The 22,957-nt window shown below is 36.9% G+C and overlaps 2 protein-coding genes across 8 annotated transcripts in view; one reads left to right on the forward strand and one right to left on the reverse strand.

Annotated features, from left to right (window-relative positions):
* CENPP (centromere protein P) overlaps positions 1-22,957 on the reverse strand; it is a 148,050-nt gene that overhangs the window by 37,812 nt on the left and 87,281 nt on the right. The gene's annotated exons all lie outside the window — the stretch shown is intronic.
* ECM2 (extracellular matrix protein 2) lies at positions 821-22,533 on the forward strand. Of its 5 annotated transcripts, XM_081847976.1 has the most exons (11): positions 822-1,046; positions 2,823-2,860; positions 3,618-3,934; positions 8,475-8,663; positions 10,180-10,737; positions 11,079-11,194; positions 11,594-11,729; positions 13,389-13,546; positions 14,283-14,422; positions 17,021-17,347; positions 18,962-22,533. In XM_081847976.1, the coding sequence occupies exons 3-11, from the start codon at positions 3,640-3,642 to the stop codon at positions 19,185-19,187; spliced, it is 2,145 nt and encodes a 714-aa protein (XP_081704102.1). In that variant the 5' UTR covers positions 822-1,046; positions 2,823-2,860; positions 3,618-3,639; the 3' UTR covers positions 19,188-22,533. The 5 variants fall into 5 exon arrangements, with proteins under 5 accessions (XP_081704104.1, XP_081704102.1, XP_081704101.1 ...); XM_081847978.1 differs by lacking the exon at positions 2,823-2,860 and having other exon boundaries at positions 821-1,046; positions 10,201-10,737; XM_081847975.1 differs by lacking the exon at positions 2,823-2,860.

A 22,957-nucleotide genomic window follows, 5' to 3' on the forward strand; every position in this document is an offset into this window, starting at 1 on the left:
CATTGAGTTTAGGATTGCTCATTAAGGATAAATGATCACATAAAACAGACCTAAAGTGAAGCACACCTCAACCTTCACAAAATGATAAAATGATACTTTTTTTCCTAATGTGACACTGCCTTTCAAGTTCTAAGTATCTATTATGGCAAATTAAATGATGTGACTTCAAACAAAGGATTGTTCAAAGGTTTTGTTCTGTTAGATGTTTTTAGCATTTTTGAAACTGTGATACACTAAGAAACATATGCCAAACAATGGGAGATTTCGCCCCTTTGGCACAAAGAGAACTTGTGAGTAATGTATACTTTCCTTTTTTGGTTAAAAATCCACTGTAGTTTCTACAGAGCTATGTGCAAGTGTCATATTTCAGGACCTAGTTACTCTTTAATGGCAAGGCAAGAAGAAATGCTTCAGTTACTCAGTTTTCAAAGTGCAAAGATTTCTGTTGTGACTAAATCTATTACTTCAAACAAAGCAGAATTTGTATTCTGAATAAAGCTTGCAGCACAGAGGGGAAAATGAGATACAGTGTTAGCAGAGAAACCTGGTCATTACATAAGGAAATAATGAGTTCTTGGGGTGCTTCTACTTAAAATTTATGATATGTATGTAACCTGTAAAATTTATAAACCTACAATGAACTAATACTAAAATGTTTATAAATCAGGATTAAAATACCTGCAAATGATTATCAAGTTTGAAAATAGTCCTGTTTTCTTTTCCTTATGTAAGCATATTGTTAAAGGAAAGTTTCCAGCTGTGCCTTGTCAGCCTAAGGACCTAAAGTATTGTGCTGCTTTTCATTTTCTCTAAGTGAAGTTTGCACAATTCTCAATAGCTGTATTAGCAGAATCTTTGCACACAGGGCAGAGCAGTGCCTTGTCCCCAGGGAAAGGAACTATTTCAGACCCTAAGGAGTCATTTTACATGTTTCAACATAATTCTACTGTTGCTTTCTTTATTTTAAAGGCAGCCGAAGTTTCTTTCTTTTGCAGCTGGAGATTAAATAACAGCAAGCAGAATCTACTGTTAGATTAGATTACCAGGTAATATATTGCATTTACATTTTAAATTATTGCTTAAAGATTGGTAGATTCATGTGAAATATATGTAAAACTTTGCTTAACAATTTGAGGTTTAAAGTATGATGTACTTGCATATGATAGAACAAATGTCAAATATATTTGCAGAAAGTACTATGTATTTAGTATCATTAATTTTAATAAGCATGAATGCCACCAATAACAGAGTTATATAGCAAAAGAAAATGCAATGTGGAGTACTGTTTATCCATTTTTATGAATAATAGTAGTGTGTTGGCAAAGTTTTAATTGCTATGTAGCTAAATTCACAGCTGTGAAAATATGACATGATAATTAATAATGGTGTTGTATAACTATCAACTCCTTGTTCCTAGATATATTGCGTAAAAGTCCTACTTTTACTGTTTGAACAGTAGTTCATTGGAATATCAAATGTAATGTTTATGCAATTTAGCTTAGAGTCTAAGTACCTTTAATGAAGATCAGTTGAAGAAATTAACCATTTCCTCTGCCTTGCTGACAGAAATGTACTAACTATAAAGAATGACCAGCATTCACAATGCAATATTATGGTACCTGGGAAAGTATATTTTTCTCAGCATTCAGTGACATTGTGAAGGATGCATTTGTGCAATGCTGGCCAAATCAGAAGTTACTTCTTGAATGTGGTATGAGAGGGAACAAATAATAGAATCATAGAATTGTAGAGTTGGAAGGAATCGCCAGAGTCATTTAGTCCAACCCCCTGCAATGCAGGAACTTCAAAAAAATCCTGTGCGTAACATGCTCCCAGTCACTGTTGCGCACTCCATTCACTACTGCTAGGCAGGAAGCAAAGTCTGATTCAGCTGATCACATGTTCATTCCCATAAAACACACACCAGCACAATGAAGAATTGCTATTGCCTTATTACAGATTTTATGTAAGGATAGTTGGCATGTTATCAAATCTGCTCGTGACTATATGCACATATATGTGAATACATGTTCACAGAGGTATCAATTTGGGGATCTTTACAGCAGTCAGTTGCTGAACCCAGGAGTTACTCAACAGAAACAGTTACATTAGAAATGCCCAAACTACCTTCCATGCCCATAGGAATTAGCAAGAACCAACCAATCTCAGTACAAATGAATATACAATATTTATTTCAAAAATGCCTTTGTGGATTGAAGAGCAAGCACAGAGATATAAAAAAGCAAGATGGATAGTTGCTACACATTACACAAACTAGCTGAGTCCATATTGCTAGGCCTGTAAGCATAAAGATTCCTACTACACAGACAGTCACTACATTATATGATGTGAAGATGGATGAATTATAGAATTGTAGAGTTGGGAGGGCCCACAAGAGTCACCCTGCAATGCAGGAATCACAGCTAAAGGAAGCTGGTAAAATGTGGGTTTAACGAGGTAACTGATAGGTGGATTTAAAGCTGGTTGACTGACCGAACCCAAAGAGTACTCATTAATGGTTCCTTGTCATCATGGACAAATCCTATATTTGTGCATCTGATTATTTCTGCCTTAAGTGTACAACTTTACATTTGTCCCTATTTAAATTCATTTTATAAGTTGTGGCTTAGTTTTCCAGTCTGTTAAGGTCATCTTGAATCCTGATTATATTTTCTGAGGTATGTATTAGCTACCCTTCCCAGTTTGGTGACATCTGCAAATTTGATAAGCATCCCCTCAATTTCTTCATCAAAGTCATTTATAAAGGTGTCGAACAACATCAAGTCCAGGACAGAATCTTGAGGCTCACCACTTTTTTCCAGGATGACGAGGAACCATTGGTGAACACTCTTTGGGTTCAGTGAGTAAACCAGCTACAAATTCCCCCTTGTCTAGCGCCTTGTCAAATTTTACCAGTTTCTCTGCAAGAATATCATAGGGGACTTTGTCAAAAGCCTTACTGAAATCAAGATATATTAAAGACACAGCATTTCCCTGATCCACCAAGCTTGTAACTCTATCAAAAAAGAAAAAAAGGAAAAAAAAGATTAGTCTGGCATGATTTGTTTTTGAGAAACCCATGCTTGCTTTTAGCAAATACAGTACCCTTTTCCAGCTCCTCACAGACTGACTATCTGTTCTAAGACCTTTCCTGGTATGAACAAGGTCCCAGGCAGAATTGTAGTGGAGGAATCACCACCACCAATTTCAGTGAGTCTGCTGTGAGTATGAATAACACTGGATATAACCTACAGATTTTAACAAATCTACCCTGAGTGTGCTTTAGTTGGATACATCCCATATAGTATGTCCTACACTGACAAGCAACAAAAAAGCCCATTGAGAATCTTGGCAATAGAGAATCATGAAAATAATGTATCAATGCTCCATCCCACATCTTCAGATATTTTAGGCTAGAACAAATCCTTGGCACTTGGTCACACACCTCACTGCCCAATTAAAACTATAGAAAGCTGGCCAAAAAATAGTGGGCATTAATAATCACTGCAACAGCTGGGTACAAACATAATCCACTTCAGAGAACTCTTACCATTTTCTACAGTACTATATCCTACAGTTCCATTAATCTTGAAAATTTCTTTTTGTGTTTTCTGTAGGATACAACACTAGAAGGAGAAAATGCAAAAAGCAGTACTATTCTGTTACATTCTGCTTGTTTCTCTGTGCGTTGCTGTTGTTCAGAATGAACGCAATGTAATGCGTAGGAGGGCAAGGAGGAGAATGCGCTATAGAGGGTTAAGAAAGAGCTCCTCAGGAAATCATAGACTAAACAAGCAACAAGAAATCAAATCCCCAGTCTTTATTACTCCAATACCAAGCATTCCACTTATTAATATTGATGGTGATATCACTGAAGTATTTGACTCTCTGATTGGTCAGGGTGGACAAGAATCCAGTTACAATATTTTACCAGGTAAGCAGAGAATATTTACTTTTTTATTATGCTAACTAAAATGCCAAGCCTATACTCGCTCACTTATATACATATATCTGAACTAAAAAGAACTTATTTCTGAGTAGAAATGCAAAGGGTTGTACTATCCACGTATTTACTAAACATATCAATTGCTTCCCAGAATTCTGCAAACCATGTATGTACTTTGCCTGCTGTAGAGAAGTTACAGAAGCTGAGCACCCTGTGCAATGCACTTCTACAACTAAGCAAGAGGGACATGAGTAGCGCTGTGGTCTAAACCACTAGGCCTCTTCGGCTTGCCAATTGGAAGGTTGGCAGTTTGAATCCGTGCAATGGGGTGAGCTCCCGTTGCTCTGTCCCAGCTTCTGCCAACCTAGCAGTTCAAAAGCATAACAGTGCAAATAGATAAATAGTTACCACTATGGCGGGAAGCTAAATGGCATTTCCGTGCGATCTGTCACTCATCACGGTCCTCCATGTGCCAGTAGCAGTTTAATCATGCTGGCCACATGACCCAGAATGCTGCTTGTGGACAAACGATGGCTCCCTCGGCCTGAAGCGAGATGAGCACTGCACCCCATAGTTGCCTTTGACTGGACTTAACTGTCCAGGGGTCCTTTACCTTTTTACCTTTTACAACTAAGCACACTAATTTCTCAAGACTTTTATACCACTGTTCATACAAACATATTTCAAAGCAGTTCAAAATTGGAAACAATAAACTAATACAAAAACACAATTCAAACGAAAGATTTATATGTTGACTAAGCTTTTGTTATTACAACACCAATGCCAAAGAACAAGATATGCTTTCAAAATACTGCTTTTCTCAATAGATAGTAAATAAAAATCAGTTCCAAATTATTCATTTTTTTCTTTTTGTCCTTTACTCCTTCTTTAAAACAATAATCCAAGAAACAGGCAAAGTATTCTCCTTCATATTCTCATAACCTTCCTAGCAAAACACATGGAATTGAGTAAACTATTCACTAAGTAAGCTTCAGCACATAATTTCAACTCTTCATTGTTGAAGTATTGAATCTGATCCAGCAGTTGGACAGTTCTCCAGTTAACATTTTCACTATCAATAAATGGGCAAACTGTACATGATCCAAAACCCATCTGTGACTCATAAACAATGACAAGAAACCAACCTCTTAAATATGTATGCATTATACAGCAGAAATAAATATGAAGCAATGGTCCAAAAAGGGGGAGGGGGGAGTTTGATCATTTCTCACAGTCTCAGCAGGTATGAATCAAGGCCCAGCAATGAACTGCTGAAGAAATGCATTCCACATGTTCTATCATCCAGAATGCTCTTGCCCCCTTACTGCAATTCAATCATAAACTCCCAGAGTATCCTTCAGAATGCAGTGATGCTTTTCTCAGTTAAAGTGCCTCCTATATACTGAAAGGTATAATTTCTCACAAAGAAACAATGTGAAGAATAACACACTTTGCATGGTAACGTATTAAATAACATTTTTCAAAACTGAAATGTTTGTGGTAGAAACAAACTATCCTACCAATCTATATGGGAAAGGGTGGGTAAAAATATAAAATAAATATGTGTTTCACCAATAATAACAGAATCCACAAATGGGGAGTTTAAATTGGAAACTTGAATATAAAAGTGAAAACAGAAACATACATATGCTCTGAACTCCTCCTATTAGTAACCCCATACCCTGTTTTATAATGCAACTAGTTTATATAACACTAGTTGATAGAAATTGCACATGAAAATGTTCAGAATGACATATATGCATTGGATTTATCAAGAAGTTACTGCAAACTTAGCAGTATATGACAATGTGAATACATCTACTACATTGCGGTCACTAAGGTGCCAGCTTGGCTGAAAATTGACCATTTTACATAATTCTAACCATGCAACTGGTTGAGAAAACTCCTCTTGCCCCAAACGGCATTTGGCTACTTTAGAGAATTGTATTACTGTTGCATATGAAACTGGATCATCTTCGAACATATATTCACCCTTCCTTCTAAGGCATGAAAAACATTGTGTTGGACAAATAATGTCAACTTTAATAGAAATGGCTATGATAAAAAAAAATCTGATCAGAAATGATAGAGAACTATCATGTCCCATTTATAATATACATTTGTTGATTGAAAACTGTTCATTTTGAGGCATTTTTTAAACATTAAATACAACTGGCAATACATGTACCAAGCATTTCATTAACTATTTCAAATCTTCCTGTCAGAAATCATCAGCTGAAGTAATATGTGGTTTCCTCCTTTCCCCATTGATTCTTGTCTTTTTAAAACTGGAATTTTACCCAAAAGCTGAGCTAAAACCACTAGACATTTTAGTTGAAATATTGGATCTGTACCATATTTCCAAAGGTTGAAGGCATTGAGATATCTGCCAATGATTTAAACCACAAGGTATTTTTCTAGTCTAGTATTTAGAATACAAGTTAAGGTCAGATTTGGAAAGAAGCCTATTTAACAACAGATCCTATAATCAATCTTATGTCCATATTATTTTTTTAAAGAAAGATCATAAGCATCTCTGGCTTTAGCAGAACTCCACATCTTTCTTTCTTAAAATCTTCTTTTGTGTTTTCTTTTCATGATTCACATTTTAATAATATATATGTAGTGTGTAGACTACAAGCAAGCTTTTTCAATTGAAGTAGTGATACTCTCTGTTCCATTACCCCTCTTCCTAGCCTAGTCCTACAATCAGAATTATTTGATGGTGGCTTAGCGATTAGCAAGCCTTAACACTGCACTCTGAAAACCATCAGTGACCCCTGCAAGTAGCTTTCCTACTTCTGTCTGATGGCGATAAGGAGGTCTTGCATGTAAGGGCTGGTACCTGATCCTTAACTATAATTAAGGCATGGTGGCTAACCTTTGGTCTTTCATATGTTGCTAGACTATGAATCTCCTGATTGTTGGCACCCACCTGTCTCAAGAGACAATGGAGTGTGCCTCTGGGGGTGAAGTCAAACTGCTGGAGAATCACAGTGCTTGCTGTGGCTGCAGAGGCCGGAAACACTCTAAATCCCTAGCACATGCTAGGCCATGCTAGGGAATTGGAGACCCACAACACCTGGAGAACAACTGATTAACAACTCCAGCTCTATACTGCACAAAGTAGGTGTACCGTAAGGTAGCAAGTAACTTCTGAGACACATGTCTGATATATGAAAACAACCAAGCAAGCTTTGTTAGGGTTGTCAACTATTATCATATGAAATTAAGTCCTAATCTTGTATTTCTCAACTGTTGGATGAGGATTAACATCAGGTGCTTGGAAAGTAGTGCATTTCCTTTTAGAGTTTTAGGAATGACCACTACCCACCCTGTTTTGAATGGCAAAACTGATTATGCTCCTGTAAAATGCTTCCTACTGTAGTACCTGAAACCCAAGCTACCAGGATTGCAAACTATACCAAATAAACAAGAAAAAAACACAGTAACATCAGTAAAAACAATCTAAACACTAGACATATTAAAGAAGCAGAAAAAGCAGAACCATGAAATTCTGCAAAAGCTTGCTGAAATAAAACTTTTCAATTACTATTTGGTGGGTGAAGTTGCTAATTTCCGTTGGCATATTGTGGACCTCTCTTGAGTTTAGCTAGCTTTTTTAGACTAAGGACTTGGATTGTTGATCAACAGAAGTTAACAGGCAGTGTAGAAGGCCAAGTAAGTTTATTTCTGTAGCAGAGTATACTCTTACAAACATGTACACTAATTTAAAATGTAGGTGATCAAAAACTAAGCCTACATGTAAATCTCAATAATGTAATAAGACCAATTAACTGTAGAGGGTAGGGTTATAGATTTAGAGATACTATCTATGTGATAACAAACCTCCTTACAATGTTAAATAGAACTTATTTTGATATAAAATAATGCAATTCATGTTTGGTAATCAAACCACCAGGATAGACAGGTGGCTACAACCACACAATCTTTTTGTCAACTATATCTAAATTAAAAATATTTCTATATTAAAGATATTAACAAAAAAGTATAATTTACATGGCTCTCCCAAGACAGAACATGACCCCTCAATTACATCATCCAATTCTTTATTATTTCTTTCTTTAATTTATAATAGTCCTTCTTCTAAGAGCTGAATGCAGTTTACATGGTACTTTACACATAAACATTTACTCTTGTAAAAACCCTATGTCGTGTGCTAGGGTGAGAAATAGTGCTAGCTTGAGTTTATCCAGCTTGAGGTTATCCAGTGAGCTTCATGGCTGAGTGGGGATTTGATCTTGGGTCTCCCGGAGACCTAGTCTGACACCACGCTGTATCTCCCATGTTGGATACATACCAAGGATGGTGTGTAGCATCCTTCTTGTCCATGCACAGTTGTTTTCAACATTGATTTGGCTGGGGAGTCTTTGCTCATGCATACACTAGAGCCCCCACAGAGATTTGTATGAAGTTGGGTATCTGGAAAACCAACCCACCAAATGTTTTAATTTACCAATACATTTTATACCAATTTTAAAACTTGCTTTTGTTTTTCATTTATCAGGAAAAGAAAATAAATGTTTTGCAAATGGGATGGTTATGTATGATAAGTCTGTGTGGTCTCCTAAACCCTGTGTTACGTGCCTCTGCTCAAAAGGAAAGGTGTTGTGTGATGAAACCTTGTGCCATCCTCTGACGTGTCACAATACCAAGATACCTGAAGGAGAGTGTTGCCCAGTGTGTATGGATATTGGTACAGTATATTGATTTTTTTTGCATACTTCAGACACACAGTATATATACAGGATACAATTTAGTGTAAGTAATGTAATCCTTTGAATATGTGCAACTGCTAAAAGGCAATGAAATTAGGAATTATTCATTAACCTTTTAGTATTTGTATAGATTATGGTAGGCTGTATATGTACACAGGCATTTCCACTGGGGATATCTACTGCTGTCCTGATTGTCCATGATGATGGTGGCATCTTTTTTTGACCCTGTCAGCGCAGCAACTAAGCCAACAGACACTCTTACCCATATGGAAATGTCAGCAGACATGAACAGCAAATCTGCATAAACTTAACTGAGCCACAAGCCCATGAACAGATCTGCCTGCTTTCCTCCTCCCTCCCTCCAGTGAGGAAACAAACCACAAAGCAGCTGACAATGTTATATCTGAATCAGGATTTGTGGTTTGTTTCTCCCAAGCAAACATTGATCAGGATGCCTAGTTTGGTTTATCTTGGTTTGCTTAGAGGGAAATAAACCATGGACACTGGTTCTGATGTAATACTACATCACCCACTCTGTGCTTGCATTTTCCTACTGGAGGAAGGGAGAAGCAAAGCAGGAAAGCTCAAGCTGCATGTAGTAGCACATAGCTCATGCATAAACTAATTTCCTAATAGTTTATGGTTTAGTGATGTGTCCAAACACTGCCAGTGTGTAAACACATGCTGCCATTAAATCAAAGGTGGGAAACAAAGCAGGATAATATACATTTTGCATTTGAAATTTTCCTTCATAATTTTGAGTTAATAACTGGAAAATTATATAGCCATTGGCACTACTGTCAAAAAGGGCAATCACCTGCAACCTAAATGCTACCTTACCCTCAGATATTGAATTGAATTACATCATCTAGATGACTAAGTTCTTGGGCCAGTTTAGCTGTCATTATGGCAAAGGTCTTCATCTTTCCCAACTTTTTTTGTTTGCAGTCACCAGTTGCACTCACTAGAATGAGCTCAACATATTATACTTCACAAATACCACCATTTAGGAAAAATCCCATTGTTGAATTTGTGAGTCACAACAGATAATCATCCAATCCATTAATTCAACATCCTTGTCTAAAATTTATATATTCAAACAAGGAACAAATATATGATAAGATTTTGTAAAAAATAAATAAATCTTGTTTAAGACTTCAATATTAATGTCATAAGCTAACAACTAGTTCAAAGATTTAAGATAGGATTTCAAGACACAGAACTAAAAAGTGTTTAGGTAAAATTACCAGACACCTTAACTCAGTCTGTATATATGTATGTGCGTAAACATACAAAAAACGTACCAGCAAAACCACTGTAATTTTCTTATCTTAGGGATTTTATGCACAATACTGCATTTTATTAATATTCTTCACTATAATAGAATAATTATTCTCTTCAAGCACATATATACTAATGCTTGCTACTAAAAACTGTGTTATCATTTTTCTTTATATTGGTATTGACTGTCCACCATGACCTCCTTGCATTCAGAGCTAAGTACTATTTCACTAGGTGACACATCTGAATTTTCTGGTGATAATCTAGAGCCCAATGACCATACTGATCCAGTCTTGTACAACCTACAAGATCAAAATGCTGAAAAGAAGGGAAAACAACTTGAAAAGAAAGAAATTACTATAAAAGATAAAGAGACCCAGCAAAGAAGAAAAAGCCACGAACAGAAGGAAAAACATGGACACACAAAGGATCAAAGGGAAGATGAGAAGATGAGAGCAGCAGAAGAAAGGAGAAGAGCATATGAAGAAGAAGAGTTAAGAATAGAAAAAGGACTCAAGAAAGAGGAAGAAAATGAAGAAGAAAGTGAACAACCTGAAGGAAGTGAGGAAGAAGAAAAAGAGGAGGAAGATGTTTTGCGTGGTGATGTATTCAGAATGCCGCCTCGTTTCCCAATTCCTGAGCCTTCTACTGAAGTGCCTACTTTGCCAACCGGATGCTCCATCCTGGACAACACAATCAGCTGTGTTAATGCCAAACTCAAACAAATACCACCAATCATGGATGCAGAGCTTACAAGCATAGAGCTTGTAGGTAAGCTGACCTGTTTATTATAATAATTTTCAAATGCATCCCACATTAATGTTAGCTCTACTATTTCTATTTGCACCGGACAACTAATGTCCAATGTTCTCACTGTAAAAATTGGAGGAGGGAAGGGACAATGTGATGTAAGTTTTGATATTCCTTGCTTGGCTATATCAAAATCCTTGCTTCGTTGGTTTATGAAGAAGCAATATGGAGACACCGTAATGTTTACTTGACACTAAATATGGTACTAAGCATCTGTGTGATAAATGGAAATGGAAAATGATTAAGAAATGGAAGTGAGTCTTAAAATTCCTATTGCTATTACAAACCTTTCTTTTCCCTAGGTAATACTATAACTTCCATCCCAGATGAAGCTTTTAATGGGATTCCCAATTTGGAAAGGATTGATCTTCGTAGAAATAATATCACATCATCTGGCATAGGTCCACGGGCATTTAAAGTAAGAAAATTTAGGGTTTTAAAATTCTTTGTGTGTGTGTGTCAATGTATAGCAATGGTTGTTTTGCTGAAATTGTTTGTCAAAGAATCCATGAGAGTACATTAATGAATACTCTGCAACTCTTCACAATTGCAATCAATAATGAAATCATTGACAAAACAAAGTGAGATCTGGGGATATTTTGTGAGAATTACTACTTTCACAGGTTAGGGAGGTGAAAATTACTGACTTCAATTTAATTTTAAATTCCCCATGTGCTAGTGTAGCCAACGCAGGCCACATACAGTAATATTCATAAAGCACACATGAACCTAAAGCAAACGGTGCTAGAAAAAAATATTTTAAAACTTAAAAATCAAAGTTAATTCGATTTCTCAATTTGTATCTTCCCCAACACAGATATTGAAGAATTTGCAACGTTTATATTTGGATGGAAATGCACTAGTACATATTCCGATTGGTTTGCCATCAACTTTAGAAGAACTTAAAATAAACGAAAACCAACTACATGCAATTGATGAATACAGCTTTGAAGGTATATTGTAACTGTGAATGCAGATGACTAAGGTAATAAAAGCTTACAAATTCACGGCAAGAAAAAAAGTAGGTGGAACAAAAGTATTTTCCCAGAGACAGTAGGAGTGGACCATGTACATATATTTTTAAACGTGGGAACTGCACTCTTTGTTTTATCACACTGACAAATCTGATTGTGCACAAAGTTGTTTTTCCAGTACTTAGCTACATGCTTTACAAGAGGGACAACCACCCTCTACTCAGATGCATAAGAATGTAGCTGTAGCCTTGATTTTTACCCAGTAATATGCCTAGAGGAGAGATACTAGGTTGCATACTCTTTTTAATTCCACCTACTCTATAGAATGCAGGTGGCGCTGTGGTCTAAACCACAGAGCCTAGGGCTTGCCGATCAGGAAGATCAGCGGTTCGAATCCCCGCTCCTGTTGCTCGGTCCCTGCTCCTGCCAACCTAGCAGTTTGAAAGCACGTCAAAGTTCAAGTAGATAAATAGGTACTGCTCTGACGGGAAGGTAAATGGCGTTTCCGTGTGCTGCTCTGGTTTGCCAGAATCAGCTTAATCATGCTGGCCACATGACCCAAAAGCTGTTCGCTGGCTCCAGTCGTTCACGACTGGACCTAACAGTCAGGGGTCCCTTTACCTTTACATTTATAGAAATGTATGTAAGCTGCCTTAGGATGGCTTTTCCTGAAAGTGAGTCTAAAAATACTGGAAGTCAATAGATTATTTATTTATTTCATAAAATACATACTGTTGATTGTAAGAAAAACCTCAAAACAAAGTTTACAAAAAGAAATTGTGTACTGGTGTGGCTAAAACGTGTAAATTACCCGGTTCAGAATGTGAACTGATCTAGCTCTTAATGCTGAAAAGCAGTATGAACAGAACATTATTTCCCTCAAAATTTGTTTATAGTTTGGAATGCAAAATAGTACACATTATGTTCATTTTGCTACTTGAAAATTGTTCAAAATACATATAGTATCTTCTTTTTTAAGACCAAATATCTTCTACGGATTAGTTGCTGATAACAGAGAATCTGGTTAGTTTTAAAAGTCTGTTGCCAATGACTCATTTGCAATATCCAGATGCCACCTTTGTGAAATTGAGTACCTTCTTGGGGGCACCCTAAAGTGCTGCTATAGGATGAACCTCCCCTGGCCCAAGAAGCACTGCAGAAGATCCGGAATGGGGGATGAGAGATCCTCCTTATGAAGGATAGGAACTTTTATTTTAATCATAGCACAAAGGGTAAAAAATAAGTCTGGTGATCAGACTCAGAACAAGGCACAGTTATATTTTCAATGCATGTGGTTTCTACTTGAAAGCTAGAATAAAAAATTAGTGTATTCTATAATTCTCGTGTATTATATTTATTCCTAATTTATTTAAATTTACTATAATCATAGTTGTGTCTTAGTGAACCAATAACAAACAAGTGTGGATAATTATAAATTGTATTCAAATAAACATTAAGTTCTCCTGCTATTATTAAATAACATTAGGATTAAAATTTCTCTCTGATATTCTGGAGGCATAGGTCAATGAGAAGAGAAATTGGTTAGAATATGAAATACCAATATTCAGATTCTTTTTTTGCCTTGAATCTTACTGGATGAGCACAAACATTTCACCATATTTGCTTTATTTTCTAAAGGTTTAGAAAAATTGGTGACACTGGAATTAGAAGGCAATAAACTCAACGAAGCTAATGTTAGTCCATTAGCCTTTCAACCTTTGAAGAGCCTGTCTTATTTGCGCCTTGGACGGAATAAATTTAGGACCATTCCGCAGCGCCTTCCCAATTCTATTGAGGTAAGGTTTTTTAAAAATAAAAAAGATGATCTGTTTCCTTTTCCGTAATAGTCAGGGCTCCTCTAGGTGACCTATCCTGATTTGCTTGCACAAGGCTTACTGTAGAGGTTAGGTTTAGCATTCCTTCTGATTTGTTTGTGAGGCAGGTATATGACAATCAACATTCATCCTGATATGCTTGTGGGGCATTAATATGTTGTCCTGCTAATCACTTGTTTGTTCCATACTTTTAAATGCATTTTCCACCACTTTCCTAATAGCAAAACCTCATTTTTTAAAAGTGACTTTGTTGCACCAGAGCAACAGAGAACTTTAAATTTCGTGGCATGTGCAAGAATCTCATATCCCACATCCCCCCATGGCACAAAATACTGTGAGATTGGAGACAACCTTAAGCTTTGATCCTGGGCATGCTTATTCATTAGTAATTGCCAATAATTTCAAAAGCATTGAGTCAGGATTGAAGTCCAAGGGCAGGTTTAGGGACATGGGGAAAATAGATGCAATACTCAATCACACAACCCGTGCAACATATGAAGGGCTTCTCCCCCTTTCATTTGGAACTAATGCCTCTTAACTAACTTTGTCTGGAAACTAGGAACAACTTTGTTGCCACTTTTGGAAAATAAGTAAAGCAGCTTTACGCCACATATTCTACATTTTAAAATAACCACTTTAATGTATTATACAATACACTTTTTACATATTTCCTTCTTTTACCATGCATTCTAAATAGGAATTATATCTCGATAATAACCAAATTGAAGAAATTACAGAAGTTTGCTTTAACCATACCAGAAATATAAACACAATTGTTCTGAGGCACAACAAATTAGAAGAAAGCAGAATAGCTCCTTTGGCATGGATCAATCATGAGTAAGTGTAAACTTTGTGTTATTTTCCAATCACAACCTTTAATTAATTAAAGTATAGAATAAAGAAGTTGTACTACATAGAAGATGGGAGGTTCCACAAATGTTTTTCTTGGCATATTAACCAACTGTTTGCTGGTATACAAAGAGAACTTGGGAGAGAAGAGTGTGGTCTTCTTACCGTGCTTCCTTTTGGAGAAGGCAGAGCAGTGAGAGACACACATGCTGCTTCTGCTTCCTGTAGAAAGCTCAGGGCAATTTGAAACTAACTCCAATGTCCCACCCCCAGTCTTCTAGCACAGTACAGGGTACTAGGGTATTTTTCATCACTTTGCACAGAGCTTTGTAGGAAGATGGCTTCAGTGAAAATACATTTCTCAATTACTTGATGTGATGTGGGATATAAGTAACTTCACAAACGACTCTTTCTAACATGATGGAAGGACTTTGTGTATTTCCTTCTAAACATCCAAAGTGAGAGAAAATCCTTTCTCCTGTCCCAGTGAGTCTTCTGTGAATGCCAATGGATTTGGGGGCTGTGCTGGCTCTTGCTTGATTTTGCACAGAATTTATGGAGAACAGAACAAGTCCCTTACACTGTTCTATCTTCAGGACAATTTTATTTCCAGACCCTTTCTCTCCAGATTGCTCTGCTCTTAGTGAACTACTGAGGAGTGGAGAGGGCCAACAGTGATCATGATAGCAACATGGCAAATGAATTTGTAGACCTCTGACCCAGAAAACTGTCACCTTAAAAAAATATCAAACTATTCCATACTCCCCAGGCGAGCTTATTTTTGGATTTTGACAACATATACCACGCAGGTGTCTAGTTTACTTAAAGCAAAATTATAAACACCGGAAGCATCTTCCTCTGAAGAAAGGAACTCTTGTGTTTTTTTATTCTTGGTGTTAATGAGATAGTTATTCACTGTAAGCAGGTTACATTCTACCAGTCTATCTTAGTAGATAGTAGAATCCCGATGTCTGGAGGAAAATGTTCAATTAAAGGACGTGGCTATTAAGTAAACATTATGCTAATGTGTTACCTTTTAAAATAGAAAAATAAGGAACTATGGGTACAGTTAAGATGGGCAGGAAGAGAGCATACAGGTAGCATTAATTAATTAATTAATTAATTAATAAGCGACCTTGGTCCAGTATACCTGAAGGAGCGTCTCCACACCCATCGTTCTGCCTGGACACTGAGGTCCTGTGCTGAGGGCTTTCTGGCGGTTCCCTTGCTGCGAGAAGCCAAGTTACTGGGAACCAGACAGAGGGCCTTCTTGGTAGCGGCACCCACCCTGTGGAACGCCCTCCCACCAGATGTCAAAGAGAAAAACAACTACCAGACTTTTGAAAGACATCTGAAGGGCAGCCCTGTTTAGGGAAGCTTTTAAAGTTTAATAGACTATTGTATTTTAATATTTTGTTGGAAGCTGCCCAGAGTGGCTGGAGAAACCCAGCCAGATGGGCAGGGTATAAATAAATTATTATTATTATTATTATTATTATTATTATTATTATTATTATTTATTACTTTTTACTGCTTTTTGTGCAAAAATGCCTCTGATCATATACAACATAGATTCATACAATCCAACAATAAAACTACTGACCAATTAAAACATTTCAATCCAAAGTACACAAACCAGGACTCTGGATGGAGATAGATAATGCTATCATCCTGGCAATAATATATGTTGTTTCTTCCTTCAGAGGGAAATGCATTTGAACACTTGAGATTTCTGATGTGTCAAGTATTACAAATTTTATTTAAAAAAACTTGACTAATGAGATAACTGAGAGTGGGGAGAGTGGTTTTAACTCCAAAAGAGTACTTTAGCACAGATGTCCTGAACTAATGGAAGAGAGGAAAATTAAATAGAAGGTTTGGCCTATGAATGTGACTATAGTTATTATTCTTTTTCTTATACAGACTTGAGCAATCTGTCAGATCCTGGACAGTGACAGTTATGTAAACATGTTTGGACAATAGCTATGGGAAAAGAGTAGGTGGTAGGGAAAAAGTTCTCTTTAGTGTGAATTTGTTTTGGAGAGCTGAGATATGCTCTTTGACTTTTTACAGTCCTGCCCTTTTATCAATTAGTGCAGAGTAGAATGTACTGCAGGCTGAAAACTATCAGTTGCTATGACAAAGAAGAGCTGCTCTCAGGCAACCCAAATAATTCACCATTTCTCCTTATAGCCTGCTAACTCTTTACGGTTAGAAAGCAGGATGGCAGCCCATCCCTGCCTTGTACATGTAAAAATGCCCATGGATGGTTAGGAAGATAGAAAGAAGTACTGCCAGTGTGGTGTAAGTGGTTAAAGCAGCCTTTCTTAACCTTGGGTCCCCAGATGTGGTTAGACGACAACTCCAAGCATCCCTGACCACTCGTCCTGCAAACTAGAAATGACGGGAGTTGGAGTTTTAGAGCCGAACAACATATGGTACAAATATTCCCCAAATGGTTTCCAGAAAAATAGATAAGACTGTACGCTTCCAATCTTCCTGAACTCTTAAAATGCATGTTATGTATGAAGACAAAATTATTTACTTTATGTTCTTACTTTTTAATATCTTTTCACTTTATTTTAGGAACCTGGAATCTATTGATCTTTCATACAATAATATATATCATGTTCCCTCCTATCTGCCAAAGTCATTGGTGCACCTTGTGCTTATAGGCAACCAAATTGACAGAATCCCAGGATTTGTATTTGGACACATGAGGCCAGGGCTGGAATATCTGTACCTTTCATTTAACAAACTTGATGATGAGGGAATTGATCCTGTGTCATTCTATGGGGCATATCACTCTCTAAGAGAAGTCTTCTTAGATCACAACCAACTGAAGTCTGTACCACTTGGAATTGCAGAAATGAGATCCTTAAATTTTCTGAGGCTCAACAATAACAAAATAAGGTAAATAAATAAATGCACATCTTAATTGTAAATACAATAATGTTATACTGGCTTTCTATTATAAATGTTCAAACACAGCAAATCATGGTTTATGGAATTCTTGCTTACTTCTTTAACTGAATCTTTGAGGCCACTAGTGCAAGACATTGTTGATTCAATAGGTCATACTGATCCCAATAATTGGGATGCCATATTTTAGGTGGTCCTGTTTCACTTCCAGACCAATGGTCCCTCAAACTCTGAAGCCCCCTACTAGATGACTTTGTGGAAGACTGATTTTATGAACCTCAATTAACCCCGATGGCAAGACTGAATATCCACATTCAGATGCGGCATAACTCTGAATTGCAGATGCTGGGGGAAAAGCCATGAGGAGGGATGTTGCCTTCCTACTCTGTTTACCCTGGATGGGCACTGAGGGAAACAAATGCTGAACTAGATGGGCCTTTGATCAAATATGGCAAGGCTCTTCTTTTGTTCTAACTAGTTATTGTTGAGCAGTAGTCATCTGAAAATTCCACAGTGAAGTGTAAGCATACCACATTCTTCAGACCAAACTTTCCTTAACAATCCAAGGATGGTGCCTGACATGCACTTAGGACATTTAAAATTATAGTGGTTGAACATCAGACTACAGCAGAAAGAAAATAGTATGCTCCCACTAAGTCTTTTTTCATTTTCTTTTCCATATGAAGATGGCAAACAGCAGTAGGAAATCTCAGATACATTCTTCACAAAGCCCACAATATAGAAGATCATTGAATAAATAACTGCATATATTAGATTTATATCACCTTATTTCCAAACAGGAAATTAGATTGATATCACCTTATTTCCAAACAGGTTTACATGGCCTGAGCATGTAAAAGCAACATGGTATGAGGATAGCAGCATTCCCATTTATCAGCAACATTTGGTATCGAGAAAGTAAGAGGCTGTCTAACCCTCAAAAGCAGGATAGGAAGTACGTGGTACTGTCATGAATAAAAATAGTGTCTAAATTTTAGGCCAGTATTAAGAAATAACAAATGTGAAGGTTGACCAAGTTTTCTAAATGAGTGAACCAAATTTCCTGTTCTGAGGATTTTCTGCAATGCTGCATAGGTTTCTAAATGTGACTAGACATCAAAACATGTGTACACAAACAGAAAACACACATGTATGTTGTAGAGGTACATACTGTGTTCATGTTTTTAGTAGTGTGTGCTATGTGTGCAAATGACAAAATGCTTGATAGTGGCTTATAATATGCCTAACCAGAATATCTGGGGACCCATAAAATGAAAAATTCTGGGTACTGCTCTGTGTTTTTTTCACACTTTTCACAATAATTTTCATCTTGAAAATGAGCTGCAAAGAAAAAGGAAATTTGCTAGCAAAATGTAATAGTTAATCTCCTTTCAGTGGCGTAGCGTGGGGGGTGCAGGGGGGGCCGGCCGCACCGGGCGCAACATCTGGGGTTAGGGCAAATCCACAGGTTAGGGGGCGCAAATCCACGGGTTAGGGGGCGCAAATCCACAGGTTAGGGGGCGCAAATTACTTGCCTTGCCCCGGGTGCTGACAACCCACGCTACGCCACTGTCTCCTTTAACTATTTCATATATGGTTTTACAGAACAGTCCCTACTGAGCGCATCTGTAGGAGTAGGTCGGATAATGAAGAGGAGGAGGAGGAGGAGGAAGATGATGACAGTGAAGAGAATCATGATTATGAAGATTCACAATTAGAACACCTTCATCTTGAATATAATTACATCAATACAAGGGAACTTTCACCATATGCTTTTTCATGTGTCAGATCATATTCTAGTGTGATTCTGAAACCTCAGAAGAGCAAATAAAAGAACTGTTTTTGCATGTAAATACTATAATTAGAATATTTGTTCTCCACAAGCAAGAAAACCAAAGCACAAATTATGAAAGGTGCCTCAGCACTATTACTTAACAGTATTATTTATTATTAATGAAGGGTAAGGTATAATTGTAGGAATATCTCCAGGAAGCTGGCTGTGTACATGCCTAGAAATATTATACTTGCAGCCTATTTTTCACTTCTAGTAAGATAAATATTGCATACCAATGTGATAAGTGAGTACAAGAAAGATTCTTGAACTTCATTGACCTTCTGATTTTCCTCAAAAAGTTGACTTGATAAATATTTTCAATGCAATGAATTATAACCCTACAGAGAGGGGAGGGCTGTGTGTGTGTGTGTTTGGAATTGCATTTCAAATTAAGAAAATACTGTAAAATGCACATATAAATTAAGACAGTACCAAATGTAGAACATTTGGGGCCTCTTCATACATGGCATTAATGCTAACCTGTGCTGTAGGTTGCTCATGGGAACTGCAATTTAAAAAAAACAAAACAATGTAATACAAATCAATACATCACACAACATTATTTGAGTAACACATCTCACTAAGCCGCGTTACTGAAAAGCTCAAGGAGCAAGGAAGTCTTGGTGGGAGTAGTTGCAAGCATAGTCTGACTATTCCTTTAAGGAGTGAAGGAGGCATGAACCAGAGCTGGGAGAGGGACTTTCATTAATATAGTGACAGCTGTGCCTGAGAACGTAGCAATAGTCTACTATAATACCACAATAAGGGAGAACTTCTGCTTTGCAGATGCAGAAGGTCCCAGTTTCAATCACTGGCATCTTTTGGTAGAGCTGGACATGTCCCATGTCTGAAGAGCTGCTGCTAGTCCATGTAGACAGTACTGAGTTACATGGACTTATTCAGCACAAGGCAGCTTCCTCTGTTCTAGGAGAATATGTGATGGCATTTAGTTCATGCAAAAATAATACCTGCTTGAAAACAGGCACATGTTCCAAAGCAGAAGTACACTAAGCTCCAAATAAGCTCCAAAGCAGGGAAAGCAGTGGCTCCATAATATACAAGCATAGAAAATCTGTAGCAAAGGAATGGCACAGTCTGCGCTAGTTCCTCTTGAGACCAGATTGCTTGGGAGCAGGATAAAAATGGTTTCAAAATAATAGGCAGAGTTGCCTCTATCACAGTTGCTTACCATTCACACTTCTCATAGTACAACTGTCATCTATTGCCTCCACTTGCAGACAATGTAGATTACTCTCAGAGCAAACTTAGAAACCGTACAACACTTTGCAGATTTAAAATGGTATCAAATACCATGAGGAAATTGCATGTTGCTTATGGATAGGATCTTAAAAAGGACAGAATTGACAAGTGACTCTAGCTTATGAACATATGAATCTGCCTTATACTGCGCTGTGTAGCCTAGTGTTGCTTGTTTAGACTAGCAAAAGCTCTCCAACCTGAGATACTTTTAACTGAAGATGGCATATGCTAAGCTACACCTCTGGGCTACACCCTCTTCACTGTTTGATACATCCTGACCATTATGTGGTGTGATAAAGAAGCAGAGGATAGAGAAGCTTTCTTCATATAGATGTGTGCTATTTGAGGCATAATCAAAAGCTATGCAACTTGCATCTATCATCAAAGGTCAATGCAAGCTGACGCCTTTGTCATCCACTAATGATATGCAGTTTTTGCTTGCATCATTAGCAAATTAAAAGGCAAAATTCCCCACAGAAAGTAATTCCATGCTAGTTCACATCGCAGTATTAAAGTTTTCATGGAACTGTGAACACTAACAAATATTTCAAAGAAATAGAATAAGTACTACAAAAAAAACACAAAACATTTTGACTGTACTCATAGTTGCCTGAGGCAATCCAAAGTATGTTCAATGAAAACAAGATAAATTGGAAAATCCACCTCCTAACAAATCTGTGTTAATTGAGGTGGTGACAAGAATGAATTACATGCCTGAGATGTAGCGGCTGGATGGCTTTCCCCAATAATTCACATTCCAGATAAAAACTTGAAACCATGGAAAGCAGACATAGGATGATACAGTTGTTCCACTGTAAACATTCTTAGTTCCAGCTGCGGAAGCCGCTGCTGAAATCATCATGTGTACATGCTCTAAAAAGATTTTGACAGACAACAGCTTTTTCTAAATTTGGAGGCTTCTTCCAAAATCATGAACTGAATGGCTGTTGTCCCTGAAAAGAAGAGGTGACTCTAGAGTCTGGTCACAAAATGTATATCATGACACCATCCCTTTGTTTCAATAACATGCTCTCACTATTCAAAGAGCCACTAAGAACTGAAGGAAATTAAAACAAGGTGTAGGAGCAGGAACTCTGATTTTACACTACCCCCTGCCAGCTAGAATTTTGCATTACCTGCTTGCTCCATTATGCAACATGGATACTTTGCCAGACTTCATGACACATGATATTTTACTACAAAATACACTAGCAAAACACACCAGTCCAAAAGTAAGCTAATGGTCAGGAACCCAGGAATCTGACAATGTGATAAGTAAAAGGTGGAAAATAAAATGTTTTGTATACTTGGTTAAGATACAATAAGATTTGTGACCTTTTCTCTCTCTTATTTGTGCCTTTAAGCATCTTTGTGGTCAAAAATATGACTCAATATCTGCTAATATGTAATCCTCTTGAGAAATATTTTTTACCCCTAATCTGAATTATTAGATCACAACTGTGGCTCTCCAGTTGTTGCTAGACTGCAACTCCCATCATTCCTGACCATTCGCCATGCTAGTTGGGGCTGATGGGAGTTCAACAACATTTGGAAAACAACAGGCTCCTCACCCCAGATCTAAAGTAAAAGGAAAGGTGTCTTGGTAAGTGATATATTTTTGGTCTTTTTGTAATTCTTATAACGTTTTCAAGTTATTCTATCAAGATTTTATTACATGTTCTCTTACATGTTATGCATTTTTACAGTATGGTATAAGATTGCTCAAATATTACATATAACATATGTGTTTTCCAGGAAACATACATGGAGCGGGTAGCATATTCATGGGCCAATAACATGCATAATACATGTGCTTGCAATTATGTGCATATATATATGCACACAGACACACACATATATACACACATATATACACAGATGTATCTTTGGTAAGATAAATAACATAAAAAATCTAATCAAATGATAACGTATATTTTTAGCTTTGAAAGTACTATTGTTTGATAGCCATTTTCATGCTATATAAGGAATATTAGTAATTATAACTGTCTTCAATACTATAATAATTATAGTATTAGTAATTATAACTGTTTTCAATACTATAATAAAGTATTTTAAAAATACATATTGTCTTCATATTGGTTAGTACAATTACTTGAGAACTGTACAGTACTAATAGCAGCTGGATAATGGGAAGATTTGGAACCACAGCCTAGCTGGAGTAACTTGAATAATTGGGATAAATGGGGACTAAAAGGGAACTGGTGATGAGGGTTACTAGAGTGTATAATGCTAAAATCTCGAGTACTGAGGGAAAGTTAGGGTATTAGTAATGATTGGAGATATTTGCAACCAGATTACGGGACTGGAAAAGGAATTTGGCAGCATGGAAATGTAACTGTAATAGAACAAATCAATTATCGGGAAGATGTCAATTGCACATCTTTTACAGATATTGTCTTTTCAACATAAGCAAACAGAACACTCCATTCTGATGAAAGTATAAGCTCAGAAAAAAATTCCATGGTCTCCTTTGTAATTCTTCCATC

Source organism: Podarcis erhardii, assembly GCF_964252035.2.
Source record: "Podarcis erhardii genome assembly, chromosome: 2".
Taxonomy (NCBI): Eukaryota; Metazoa; Chordata; class Lepidosauria; order Squamata; family Lacertidae; genus Podarcis; species Podarcis erhardii.

What these genes read in the sequence shown, in the direction of transcription:
- ECM2 (XM_081847976.1), top strand. Translation starts at nt 3,640, where the DNA reads ATGCAAAAAGCAGTACTATTCTGTTACATTCTGCTTGTTTCTCTGTGC. An exon ending in CCCAGTGTGTATGGATATTG is followed by an intron (nt 8,664 to 10,179) that starts GTACAGTATATT and finishes CCTTGCATTCAG; the next exon opens with AGCTAAGTACTATTTCACTA. An exon ending in TACAAGCATAGAGCTTGTAG is followed by an intron (nt 10,738 to 11,078) that starts GTAAGCTGACCT and finishes TCTTTTCCCTAG; the next exon opens with GTAATACTATAACTTCCATC.